Source organism: Nesoenas mayeri (genome assembly GCF_963082525.1).
Source record: "Nesoenas mayeri genome assembly, chromosome: Z".
Lineage (NCBI taxonomy): Eukaryota > Metazoa > Chordata > Aves > Columbiformes > Columbidae > Nesoenas > Nesoenas mayeri.
In genome coordinates this window covers 76703262-76717718 of record NC_137542.1, presented here as the reverse complement: position 1 = coordinate 76717718, position 14457 = coordinate 76703262, and the positions used below count along the sequence as shown (strand labels likewise).

At 45.5% G+C, this 14457-nt stretch overlaps 1 protein-coding gene across 1 annotated transcript in view; it reads right to left on the bottom strand.

Annotated features, from left to right (window-relative positions):
- DCC (DCC netrin 1 receptor) overlaps positions 1 to 13833 on the bottom strand; it is a gene marked incomplete at both ends in the record, with an annotated part of 255054 nt that extends 241221 nt beyond the window's left edge. The window contains one exon of the mRNA XM_080362678.1: positions 13743 to 13833. Coding sequence (XP_080218804.1) covers positions 13743 to 13833 — 91 coding nt within the window. The remainder of the gene's footprint in view (positions 1 to 13742) is intronic.
- Between the last annotated feature and the right edge of the window lie 624 nt (positions 13834 to 14457).

Here is a 14457-nt window from a genome sequence, read left to right as displayed (position 1 = left end):
CCAAACAGGCTGCTCTCAGCTCTTACAGGTGAGAAGGAAGACAAGGGATTATCCGCACCGCTGGTCTGTGCCATTTGCTTGCATTACAGTCTATTTTGATACACCATCTTCAATGTCATTGTCATTTTGAAGCCAGTGAAGAACTTCTCCGTGTTGTTCTTAAAGCCCTAAGGGGGATTGAAGAATCTTTTTTACATCCTCACTAAGTTCCACATTAGATAACGCAGCATTTGCTTGGCGGCAGGATGGACTTGGTTTTTAACCAGGTCCATCTTGGGCTGGGGACATCGCTCCCCTGCTTTACCACCAAACACCGGTGATGTGACAGCAGCTGTCTGTCCCTTCCCACCTCTCATACCCATGAACCACTCCAGGGTAGACCAGCCCCAATGCCCTCTGGGATAGACCTGTCACCCCCTACTCACAATGCAGACCTGTCACCTCCTGTTCCCTGGATATAAGAGTCACCCCTTTTGCTCTCCTAGGTAGATCAGCCACCCTTTGTCCTCTTAAGTCACCCCTACACTCCTGGGTAGACCTGTCCCCCTTGCCCTCCCGGGTAGACAAGTCATCCCTGCTCACCTACGTATACCAGTTACCCCCCATCTGCTGGCACGACGACCACAGAGGAATATATGTGCAAAAACCTCCCTCCCTTACTCAGCCATTTATTAATTAACCTCTCATTATAAAAAAGGCTAATCACGGTTACCTACGCCCTTTAACCGCCAGCCAAGAGCTCTACAAAGTCCCTTCTTCTAAGCGCTATATGCAATCGATGTCATCACTCCAATTCCCGTCCCAGTTCACCCAGTTCACCCCTCACAAAGTCCCTGCTCATGGCAGGGGGGTTGGACTAGGTGACCTTTAAACATCCCTTCCAACCCAAACTATTCTATGGTCCATTAATTGCCGCAGCTTTGACAGGGGCCGGCGCCAAATTCCAGGTTGCTCATCAGTTTTTACCAGCCTCGTAACCTGCACTTAGTCACTTAGTAACCTGCAGCGGGCGATACGTGAAGATGATGGAGCGTAGCTCATTCATCAAGCTCTCCAGGTAGTAGCGACCGCGTGCGTTGCCATTTATCCCATTTAATTATATACAGACACCCCAAACACCATTCAGCATTTCAAGAGTTTATGTCTTATTCTGTTTCGCTTCTCTTTACCGGAGTTTAAATCGGAGCTTTTGTTCCCAAACCCACCCCATTTGCAGCCCACGAGCTGCAAATATTCTGGTGTCATTTGCACTTTTCAGGGATAGAAAAACCTCCAGTATTTAAATGACAGCTGGGAAGTCAAAGGCGTAACTATTATATCAAATACACACTCTATTTAGTACAAGTTAAGGTGAAGGTCCAAGTGAAGTCCCTGCCGCTTAGAATAGAAATTTGAATTTGAAACGCTGATTTTTAGACTAAAAAACCCACTCGAGCTGTGAGAACACCGGTGCCCTTTTCCCCCAGGCTGCTTCTGTGTTTCATTCTCAGCATCGCTCTCTAGCTTAATATGATATTTTGCCAACAATTTAGAATGGAAAATCACCTAATGGTGTAAAATTACCTACGTGAAATTGGGAGAAAATCCACCGAGTTCGATTAATTCCTTTATTTTCAATGGGTCCAGGGGAACTTTTGCCTCAAGGGATGCTGGAAAAGGCCCTTTTTCCCCCCAGACTTGCAGGAGTGGTTGGTAAATCAAAGCTGAACTTAAAGCTGTTTTGTCACAAAAATACAAGCCAAGAAATTCATTCCTATGTAGGATACAAGAGGATAAGTAACACTGAATATGTGAAATTATTTTGTTAGTAATACATTTTTAAAAAATCTTTATTATAGGATTGGATATAATGTTAGAGCTCTGGCAGCAAAATCCTTCTAGTTAATTCTACTCAGAAAAGAAATTGCATTAAAACTTGATTTAGTTTTTTTAAGCCCGAGATCATCGCTGAGCGCTTGTTCCATTAATACAACGCTTGAAGATGAAATGACAGAAGCGCTATCACTAATTAAACTCTGCAATTTTGTTATATGAGCCAAATTCGAGTCCTTCATCATTTGCTTTACTCATTACCACATCTGGGACAAAAAAAACAACATATATTCTGGGAATTATTTTAACATTCTTGTAGCCTCTGGTTTTGTTCTGACCTTTTTGCAGTAACTAACTGGGTTATACATTTATTTATACAAATCAGATTTTGTTCTCTATATCCCAGTAAAGTCATTTAAGTGCAGAAATAATCCTGAGGTCCCGTCACCAAACCAGCCGCTGGTCCCCATCTCCTTCTGGCCTGTCCCCACCTGAATTTTTGTATCTAAGATAAGGCAAAAGGTGCTGATATAAAGAGAAGGATGGAGAAGCAAAAGCTTTGCTTAATGAACAAAATTAGAGCATCTTGGCTGCGCAGTAAATAGGTTTTTCTGCCCAGGGGCTCAAAATGGCGGCACCAGAATCACCTCATGGCTCAAAATGGCGGCACCAGAATCACCTCAGGGCTCAAAATGGCGGCACCAGAGTCACCTCATGGCTCAAAATGGCGGCACCAGAATCACCTCAGGGCTCAAAATGGCATCCCTGGTTCTGGCTTCAAGAACAATCCTTTTTAAACTAATAACAAACATTAAAAAAAAAAAAAGCCAAAGCATTCCAGTGAACTAAAAGACAATGTTCAAAAGTCTCCTTAATCCTTCCAAGTGCATAAAAATCTCCCGCAGTTCCGCTCTGTAGATGCGACTTTCCCTTCCCTAAACAGCCCTGACCGCCAGAATACAGCTGGATCAAGAAATATGAGATATAAGAAGCCAAATACCAATTCCCCTTCCAAAATCTGACCCTTTTCCATCCTCGGAAGCAAACACAAAGTGATTTCTCCTTGAAAAGTCAGTAGATGAGTTTTAACACACAAGCCCCTCAGAGGTTCCTTTCCTGTCACAGACCAAGGACTTTTTGCTTCTGACCATCAAAATATTCCTGTCAGCACACAAACGGCTTAAAATTCACAACAGGTCTCTTCACAAACATCGTGTTGTGGCTTCTTGCAGAGGCTGATTAATTTTTAGAGCAATAATTTGCATCAAAATCTTTTCAATCTACTTGCAATTACCAGAAATTGAAACAAGTGACAAACAGCTTTGAGCGCTTGTTTTTCAGCTGGGTGTTAACCGGAAAGAAAAAACCCTCATTGAAACCCAAAGTTTCAAGCGTGAAAGTTTAAATACGACTTTGGAGGACTCCAAAGCCCACAAATCTTAAGAATGCAACTTATTCGACAGAAAATACCCACAGGTTACGTATATCTTTGTGCTCTGCAATTCGCCTTGTTTCTCAACCCTTCGCCTCACTTCAGTGCCTTCCTATAAATTGGTTTTTTCACGTTCTAAATTACCGCTGCTGCATTTAATTTGGACGCCCAGTTCTCTTCTCCAGTTTCCCTCTGTTTTTAGGTAATTCTTTCTCTTTCTTCCAAGCATTTCGTACAACTCATTTAGAAATAATCGCCCTATGTTTTCTATAGGATCTGCCCAATTAACGCCACCTCAGATAAACACGGATCGACCCGACTTCACAAAAACAAATTGAGGCCTCTAGGCTCAAAAGTTACAACAAAACCCACCTGGACAATGTGGTTTGCACTTAATTTGAGTCGTTTCAAGAAGCTTTGCCAAAGGACTTGTCACCGTTCTTGGAAAGATCCCAGCACATCGTGCCAAGAGAGGGTATTTTCTAGAGCTTTGGTCCCAGGGGACGTCCAACCATCGGTTTTTCTGTCCTTGGACTTCACAAAATGCCAAAAATGAGGAGAAATCCGCAGTTCTGGAAGGTGATGTCATGTACCTTTCCTCCCGTATTGATCGCCCACTTACAGCACTTGGCTTTGAAGTCACGGGCGACCCAGAAATAGAAACATAACCAATCAATTATCCTCCCGCTTCTAATTACTCAAAGCCAAACCTGGAAACGCGGCTTTCTAGGCCGTACAAAAAAACCTTTAGAGCCTTATGAAGAAGCTGGAAGAACACAAAAAACCAATTAAATAGATGGGAAATACATTCAAACTTGTACGGGAACAGTTTGGCGCGTGTATAAAAGCAGAGGGCAGTTTTCCCTTTAAAAGTCAAAGTTCACCTCACGCTAATTTCAGCCCACAGCAATCTTCTAATTGTTCATTAAAAACACATTAATTGTATGGAGAACGCGTAATTTATCGCTGTTTGGAAGTGAAAATAGAAAAGCCCAGGGGGGGCAAAGTTGGCATGAAGTTCTACTTTTGATTTATCCCTATAAAACCAATCCCTGGGTACTGTTAATTATTAAAGTTTAATAAGATGTTAAATTTCTATGTAAAAAATTGTTCTTAACGAATTCACGTACCAATTGCGATTGTCTTTAATCTGGTATCGAACTTCTGATTCACACAAGGCCAAATATTACTCCTCCCAATAATAAATGAAACATTCCATTCAAACCAAATCTTTCTATATTGTTTTATATATATATTTATATATATATTTATATATATATATATGTTAGCTCACAGTCTAAAAGAAAAAAGGAGTTACCACAGTAGTGTACATGTTTTTCTTTCTGCTTTTCTAACTATAGTCTACTAAGAATATATATTTCTCACTATATGTGCACATACATTATATATATAGATATATATATTCACATATGTACACGTGCATTTGTGCATCTATATTTCCGAGATACAAAAATACTCTACTACAGCAATGCCCAAACCAACATACATGCTTAAATACGTACAAATAAATAGAATATATACACAAATAACCACGTATAGTATGGAAACCATATGACCTTGGTACAACCAAAATGATTCTGTGATTCTTTAGCACAATCGAGTAGACAATAAAGTTTCGAGGGGTTCAAAATCGTTTGCACAAGGCTGAAAAAAACCCGGTGTCTTGTTTAATATCAGCGTTAAGGTTTTCTTGCTACTATACAGTCGTCAAAATGAAATTCAATTACGCAGGAATAAAGTCGGTACCTCGCAAAGGTTGGAATTATCCCCAGACTGACATTGAGGTGGGTCAGACAATTCGCCACCTCCAGCTGAGGCTTTTTCTCCTGAGATTAACATACATTATTATGCCTTAAACTACAAGATTTCAGGAATGGGAAGTTAAAAGAGATGATTTCCCACCTCGCCGCAGGGAGGTCCCAGCGGGCAGGCGCCGATTTAACCACAAAATGATCCCAAATGGGGTTTTGGATGGGGAGGGACGACCGGGGTCGTCATCCCCACTCCACAGAAGAGCCACACAACACGACATCTACTGTGGGAAGGTCCACAATGCCACGAACACCCAAAATATTAATACTTATCTATTAATAATTCCAGCCACCTTTCTTAAGAGCTCCATAAAGACCAGAAAACGTAACTACTGGAGATGTGGGGATAATGTTCCTGAATGGCACATGAGATGCTACAAAGCCCAGTAGACACCATTCTATGGAAAACTGGGGAAAATAGTCCCTGGTAACCTGTTTATTAGGGAAAAATCCCCTTCTGAGCCTAAATCTGGCGGGTATACGGGCAGAAGATGGTTAAACACCCACAAGAGGTGATGGTAACAGGACTGCAACAGCCCCATCCTGCCCTTTTGGTATCAATTTCAATAATTTCCCCCCAAGACATCAAATCTGGATTTGTTCTGCATTTAAGGACACGCACTGAATTAAAACCCAAAGCTCCGAGACATCAAAAAGGTGTTTTAACCGGAGTCCGGCCTTCACAGAACACGTTAAACCCAGCGCTGGGTTGTCCTCCTCCTCCTCCTCCTTCCTTCGCTTCCATCGACTTGTCATGAGGAACCAAATTATAACAGGACAAAAATAAACGATAAAAAAGCACAAAGCGGGATTTGCAAGAGCAGCTGTAACCTTTCTAGGCCAAGCTGTTGACAATTAAGTCCTGGCTTGGGAATTTTAGGGTGATTTCTGAAGTATAAATCATGGGCAATAGGTTAAGATTTTCCCGCCTTTTTTCTTTGTTATTATTATTTACCTGTTGGGTTGTCATCTTTATTTTGTTACCAGGAAAGCAGAAAAATGACACTATGGGCAATGCCAACAAGTCACCTGTTGCCACTAAAAGTAAAATCAAGGGGGATTTTTTGTCCCCTCTTCAAAATTATTAAGGGTGCGAAGGCCGGGAATGTATTTAATGGAGTAACAGAGGGGTGAGGGAGGCTCTTCAGCGCTTATTATTTTAAGAATAATGACCATAAAGGTGGAAAATGGGGTTTTTTCAGTCATAGTTTTGCGAGAGATCTACAAATAAATGTTTATGGATTATCATCTTGAAAAATCGAGTTCCTCCCGGGAGCCAAACAGGTTGTTCCCAGGCTGCATTTTGGAAACCATCAGCTGCTCGCTTTCTTATATTATAATGTATATGCCACATTCTACAAAAAAATGAGAACCAAATTCCGCTAAGTCGCTGATGGATTGTACACTAAGAGGCCAAATATTCAGCAGACGCTCACCAAATTGCCTTTTAAAATCTCATTTATCGCCAGTCTCATTTGAAGCTCGCAAGCGTTGGGACGAGGAGCGTTTTACAACGTACATTCCGGTCATGTCGGACCATTTTCCCCCAGGAATCTCAAAGCATTTTACTAGATATTTTTATATATATATATATATGTATTTTTTATTTATTTTTATATATATAAATATATATTTATAGGTATTTTTTAGCCGTACAATAAGCACCTGCTCATCCTCATTGAACTCTGCGGAGCAGCTTGGGGAAAGTGAGATTATTAGCGCTGCTATGACTGAAAATCTATTAGAAAATCAAGGAAAAAAAGCAATTCTACCTTTTTTATTTATTTTTTAGTTATGCGGTGACCCAGATTGACCTTCTATAAAGGTTTATTTATTTCTGACACGACCCATTTCCCTCCCATATGGGAACAGCACATTTATTTGCAAATGCCGGTGCCCGGCGAAGGGTGATGAGGGAAACTCCTGGTGATGCAGGAGATGTCAGGAACAATCAGAACTAATGAAATAGTTATTGCTCGCAGGTATTTGGCATATTAATGCTCAGAGACAGATCTCATTTAGTGAGCCAGAGCCTGGCAATATAAATTATCAGACACTCCAATCCGACCGCACTCCACGTTTAAGGGCCATTTGAATTGTGCTCAGGTAGTTTCACTCATCTGCAATCTGAGGAATGTGTTAATAAATAGCGGGCTGAATCACACCATTGATTTGTAAGTGGAATTTCCCATTAAAACCTGTCAAGAGCATTACTTTCAAAAAAATTAATGGTATAATATAGCCCAGGGTTCTGCTATAACATACTCCTGACGGTATAGCTCTCCGGTCTCATGATGATGGATAATCTTGTTTATTGTGAATTGCCACTGGAGTTTCTTGCTTTTATACTTCTGCTGTGGCCAGAGCAGCAGCTGGTGTCCACCTCTGCTGGGAAATTAATTTTAAAAGTCTTTAAAAATCATAATTCTACACCTTTCTTTCTCCTTTCCTGAGGAAAAACGGTTCATCTGTATGGCCGCTATCTCCAAAAAATCGGGTGTGAGCTTGTTCTCCCAAGTCTCGAGGGTTTGGTGTCTTTTGGGAAATGAGCTCTTCCTCTAATTATTAACAGGTCTACTTGTCCTTCCTGGCATGTTGGGCGACATCTGATATGAAAAGGAGGAGTGATGAGGAACCGCAACAGCGACGGCCGGGATTGGGCACATACGGGGATTCTTCACTCTCTGCAGGACTTGAGGAATTTGGGATAAAGGCAGATTAAGCTTATGTAAGGAAAAAGAAAGAAATGAAGGATTGAGAAGAGTAAAGAAGGAGGAGGAAGAAAGAAGAAACAAAGAAGAAACAAAGCAGAAAGAAGAAACAGAAGAAGCAAGAAGAAAAGGAAGAAGAATGGTAAGAAGGAAGAAGAGAGAAGGGAGTAAAGAAGAAGAAGGAAGAAGGGAGAAGGAGGGAGAAGAAGGAAGGAGGGGGAAGGAGGGAGAAGAAGGAAGGAGGGGGAAGGAGGGGGAAGGAGGAAGGAGGGGGAAGGAGGAAGGAGGGGGAAGGAGGAAGGAGGGGGAAGAGTAAGGAAGGAGGAGGAAGAGTAAGGAAGGAGAAGGAAGAGTAAGGAAGGAGAAGGAAGAGTAAGGAAGGAGAAGGAAGAGTAAGGAAGGAGAAGGAAGAGTGAGGAAGGAGAAGGAAGAGTAAAGAAGAAGAAGAGAGTAAAGAAGAAGAAAAGAGTAAAGAAGAAGGAGGAAGAAGAGTAAAGAAGAAGAAGAAGAAAAGAGTAAAGAAGAAGGAGGAAGAAAGTAAAGAAGAAGGAGGAAGAAGAGTAAAGAAGAAGGAGGAAGAAGGGAGAAGGAAGAAGAAAAAAGAAGAAAGAGTAAAGAAGAAGAAAAAAGGAAGAAAGATAAAGAAAAGATGAAGAAAGGAGACAAAGAGTATTATTTTATCGCATGTTTGAGATTGAAACCATTTCCCACTCGATTCCAAACAAAACCAACTGGCAACGAAGCGATGTTGCCCAGGGATTAGGGTGGCCCGGAGCCAACACCCCCACATACGGGGAATCTCCCCCTCGCTCAGGATCAGCAAATTTCCTCGTTACGGGAATTAACGGCGCCGTCCCATTTGCGACCGGTTGGTTGAGCACAAACCACGACTCACAACCTCCAGCGGTCACCGTCCTGGCGGCGATATCATTTCCCATCGATTGTAATCGAGTTCTATTAATGGCGTAATTCAATTAGACGCAAATCAAGAGAGAACTAATACTTCTAATAACGTAACACCAGCTTCCGACAAATTCCCTGCCCAGATGGAAAAGCTTGATGGAGTTACTGGTAACACAATATCCCCCTCCAGAGAGATGTTAACGACCCTTTTAATATCAATACGGATTTAGTTGTAGAGAATCAGCGTCTACGTGTAACAGAATTGAATATATTTCTCATAACACATCTGCTCTTCCAAAGCACGCAGTTATTTTAACTTCCACAACCTCAGTGTATCTCCTTACTCTTAACGCCAAAAATGCAAGTTGGAAATCTAAAAAGACAAAATGTTGTGCATACAACAAAAGAGGGACAAAGCAGGAAAAAGGATTTTCACTTTGGAGAAGAGAAACAGAAGCACCATGACTTTTGGAAAATGAGGAAAAGCTCCACCCAAAACCATAATTAATAATTCCAGACCTACAGAAAAGTAGCAATTGGTCCTTCCTTGGGATCTGGCACAAGACAAGAATTCAAACTTCAACCTGAGCAAGAAAACACGTCGATCCTTCAGCAGTCAACACGTTGGTGCAGTTGGGTCCCACCATGACCTTCGTCGGTTGGATCCCACCACGACCACGATCCGTTGGGTCCCACCATGACCACGGTCAGTTGGGTCCCACCATGACCACAATCTGTTGGGTCCCACCCCCATGACCACAGCCTGTTGGGTCCCACCGTGACCGCGGCCCGTTGGGTCCCACCGTGATCTTTGTCCATTGGGTCCCACCACGACCACAGTCCGTTGGATCCCATCATGACCTTGGTCTGTTGGGTCCCACCAGGACCACAGTCCGTTGGGTCCCACCATGACCTGAATCCGTTGGGTCCCACCACAACCATGGTCCGTTGGGTCCCAGCACGACCACGGTCCTTTGGGTCCCATCATGACCTTGGTCAGTTGGATGCCACCATGATCTTTGCCCAATGGGTCCCACCATGACCTTAGTCCATTAGGTACCACCACGACCACGGTCCGTTTGGTCCCACCATGACCACGGTCCATTGGGTCCCACCACGACCACAGTCCGTTGGGTCCCACTATGACTTTGGTTGGTTGGATCCCACCATGACCTTGGTCCGTTGGGTCCCACCATGATCTTGGACTGTTGGGTCCCAGCACGATCATGGTCCTTTGGGTCCCATCATGACCTTGGTCAGTTGGATCCCACCATGATCTTTGCCCAATGGGTCCCACCATGACCTTGGTCCGTTGGGTACCACCACGACCACGGTCCATTGGGTCCCACCATGACCACGGTCTGTTGGGTCCCACCATGACCACGGTCTGTTGGGTCCCACCATGACCACAACCTGTTGGGTCCCACCGTGACCGTGGCCAGTTAGGTGTCCTCAGCAAAAACTCGGGAAATGACAAAGTTGGAGGTTGTTCACCTTCTATTCTGAGCGTGACCACGGGCCGGCGCACACGATCAATCCGATTAAACTGATTCTTCGTAAAGCACCAGAAAAACAACCAAAATCACCCAAACATCACCAGTCTCCCTGGTTTAAACTCGACTTTGCAGGGTGAGAAGATGCCCCGTTTTCAAGATATCCAAGACGACGCTATTCCTGCAGCTCCTCTGTTTGACAAGCGCGATTTCGCTGAAATTTCGGGCGGCAATTTAGAGTCGTTTTCAATGTATTCTGAATACTTCGCAGCATTTATAACGTTACAGCATATATTGACATTACCATCGACAAATGACTGAAATGGAGACGTTTAACCGTGCGTTTATCGCACCTCGCCGAGAATCCACCTTCCTTTATAGCACAGATACCTCCAAATTCTCGAGCGAGATGTTCTGTCATTACCCCAATTTAGCTGTAGCCCTTCACATCAAAGCTGCAAACGCGAAACGTCGTTAAAAAGGTTTACAATTATCCGACGTGTTACCTCTTAGGAATAATATACTGTATTTTAGCAGTGAATTTCCTGTCAGAAATCAAGAGATGCGCTTCACTTGCAGCCATCGCTTTCTATAGTTTGATGGGTTTTCCTTCCAGGAGGTTGAACAGGAGCCCCAAAGGGACAAATCTCAAGTGCCCGAGGCTCTCCGCCAATATTAAAAAAAGGATTCCTGAGCATCCTTTATCTCGCAGACAACAGTAAAATTGCTTTTCAACAGCACAAGTGGTCAAACAGATCGAGAAGTTTCTAGAAAGATGGGGAGGAGGAGACGGGCAACGGACACACTTATTTCCCAATGACAAGTGAGGCCGCAAAGCGGGATGTTGGGACATGTGGACGCGTTTGCCAAATAAAAAATCAGGTCAACGTTTCACCCAAGGGAGAATTTTAACAGAGCGAGTGGATTTTTTGCCTTTGGTTAATTAACCATGAAAGCCGCGGCGGAACACAAACTTCTTCCACCCTTTACTCCACAAGCCCCTTTTCCACCATGCAAACCCATTGTAGAGTTTTATCCTTCCACGCCAGCAGGAAAAGCTCGATTTTGTGGCGTTATTTTCTCTCGTAACGTTAATAAAAGCGCTGCCGGCCCTCTAAAGGACGTCTGGTGGAAAATCCACGTGCCGAGCAACTGCTGAATGACTCTCCAAGTTATTTTAGCTGTTGCGTCTCTGTTAAAAGAAGCCAAACCAGGTGTCACACGCGACCGAGCTCAGGTAGAACCCAAATTACCCCAGGATGGGATTAACGAGCAGCCCCACGGGTTCGCTTCCAAAGTGTAGATGTATTTATTAATCATTTTCATCTTGGAAGTCCTTAGTTTGGACCACAAACCCTTAACAGTCCTGTCCCAAAGGTTTTGCTGCCCCGGCGTAAAACAGGCGATCGCAGCCAAATGGAGAAATATCCTGATGGTGCTGGAATGTCTTGGGTCGCGGAATAGATATTTCATGCTAAGTTTTGTACTAGGAAAGGCAAGGAAGTAGCTGTCAAGGATAAAGAAACGTATGAAATCTAGACATCGCTACACTTGGTATAAACCCCATCGACAACATTCTGGATTTAAAATCCACATCGGTTACTTTAACACATCAGCAGCATGAACCGTACAGAACCAAAATAATCAAACACTACAGAATTCGCATCCGCCACGAATACATTTTGCACGATCTCCTACCAATATGGCAAACGCTGCCCGTCGTCTACTCTTCATCCCCACATACATGTTTTTAACCAGAAGAAGTCCAACGTCACGCTTCACTTTATCGTCGCATCCCCCAAAACGTTTTGCCCCTCGAGCCAGGCGCCCATGGATGCGCCGCCGGGTACCAAAGTTTGGCATGTGCCCCCGTGCTTCGGGCAGCAGAACCGGCCCCGTCGTGCAGCATCTCCCTTTGTTCCGCCTGCGCCTCACCAGTGGAAAACCCACCATGAGCAAGCAGAGGTGGCAGCTTTGCCCAAAAAAGGGTAAAATCTGCTTGATTTTACTTAGGGATGGCAACGGGGATGCTCGAGGACTCACCAACTCAGCCCGGGGCTGTGACGCTGGGCAAACTTTGCCCATTTGCAGCTTGCGAAGCGCAAGGAACGGGGCGCAAAGCGAAGACGCCGCCTTCGAAATGGGCGTCGCGAACACCCGCGTATCATCGACGGGGTGGGAATCGCAGGGTCGAGACGTGCGGCTGGAAAACAGCCTGGGTTTTTTTGTCCGTGCGACGCCAAATGCTGTGGGGAAAAGGGGGTTGCGGCACGTTCGGCCTCTGACACGGCAGCTCGGGCACCCATAGAGGCTCTCGCTCCATCCCTTCGAGCTGCAAGTCAATCACCTTTTTCCCCAGGGAGCATCACTGCCATGTCTCCCCTCTCCCAGCCTTCAGGCTGGAAAAGCAAGAGACACACGAGGTTCACAAGAGAGACACGTATTCATCATCCTGCTCCGGGTTAGCAGGTCCCACCATCCACGCAAATAACGGCAGAGGACACCGCTGCGGACACACACGCAAAATAAACCTCTTGCTGTAGCAAAGCAGCATCTCCCAGTTCAACTCGCTAACTCCCCAAAAGCAAAAGACCCAGCGGTTTGTGGCGAGGAAGCACCACCTCCGATTGCCATTTGCATACAGCTCAGAACCTGCGCTTGGCCACAAAACACCGAGGATTCTTTGCTTTTTTAGCAAAACGTTTCATCTGCAGCACTTTCCCCATCACAAAAAAGAACCTGCTTTAGTGCTGGCGTGCGGGGAGTTGGTTCCTATTGTTCCTCCGGCGCTGCGATGTGCGCAGACCTGTGCTCGCCTCCTTCATTTTTTGTTGCTGTTGTTCTTTTGCAGGCTCTCCCTTTTCTCAAGGTTTCTCAAGTGACCCTTGGTTGCTTTTAGAGAGAATTAACCGAGCAGCAATGGGGAATATTCCCTCGCATCCACCATGCACTGACACCCTGCAAACCAAAGCTCCACTTTCTTAGTTCTTAACACTTCTTGGCTCGCACTCTTTTATTTTAGAATAAGAAACGCTTCTGAATCTTTCTCCACCTCACACACAAGCACCCTCAGAGCATCCCTGGCTCGTTTCTGCCCTCGGCACGTTTGCCATTTTTAATTAGAAAGCACGGCGAGAGGTGAATCGCAGCGCTGCTGGAGTTGGAAGATGCTTTGCGGGTAACTGCGCTTTCTGCCCAACTCGCCTGCTGCTTCACCCACCAAAGGCAACAAACCCCTTCTCTTGGTTGCAGCACAGACCCCCCCCAAAGCTCCAAGCGGTTAAATCGGGGTGCTGAAGGCAATAGGAACTAACCCCGCACTAATTATACCCCATTTCAGCTTGATTTCCTTGCCAGCGCTGCCTTTTCTCTGCAAGGCTGCACAAGGCGCTTCTAACCCCAATTCTCCGAGTGGCAAGTGATGCTAAAGCTCAAAACAACAAAACCCCCCAAAATCAAAGCGCGCAGACCAAACCCCACTTGCAAAGGGAAGGGGGGGAGTCTGTTAGCACCAGAAAAACAACCACATCGCTTCGGGAAAATAGAAATAAAGACTTACCCGAGACTGGAGGGTGCAGGTTCGCCAGTGTAAACCCGAAAAGGAGCCAAACGAGCTTTGGTACCCAGACACATCCAAGACTATTCTCCATATTTCACCACACACCTACGGAGCGGGATCCTGAGCAGCAGCCGCACATGCAGGCGCAGCCTTTTCTCCCTCGTTGCTTTTTGAAACGATTGGGATTTTGGGGGCGCTCAGCAAAGGGGAAAAGGGTGAGGAATAAAAAGAGAAAAGCAAAATAAAGTTGCATTCAGTCCAAAAGGCTCCGGGCGCGGAGGGAACTAACTCGAGGAGATGGAGAAGGATGGGGAAGGGTCCTCCCACCGCTGGGAAAACATCCAGAGGAAAATCCTTGGAAAAAAGCTCAAATAAAAATCAAGGGAATCAAAGCGGCGGCTCCATGTCCAACGCCATGAGGGAAAAATAAGACAAAATATTAAAAAAGGAGGGGGGGAGTGGAGCAGCGGCGCGTTGGGGGGTTGGGGTGCCCGGCGGAGCGGCGGCGGGTCCCGGTTTGTCCCGGTGAGTCGGTCCCGGTCGGTCCCGGGTTCGCGGCCGAGCGGCCGCGGGGCGGGGGCCGCGCGCGGGAAGGGGGGGGGGGGGGGGGCGGGCAGCGAGCGCGCGGGGGGCGGGCAGCGCGCGCCGCAGCCGGCCCGCCGGGGAGCGCGGGCGCCCTCTAGGGGCCCGACAGGGGGAACGGAGCGCGGCCACA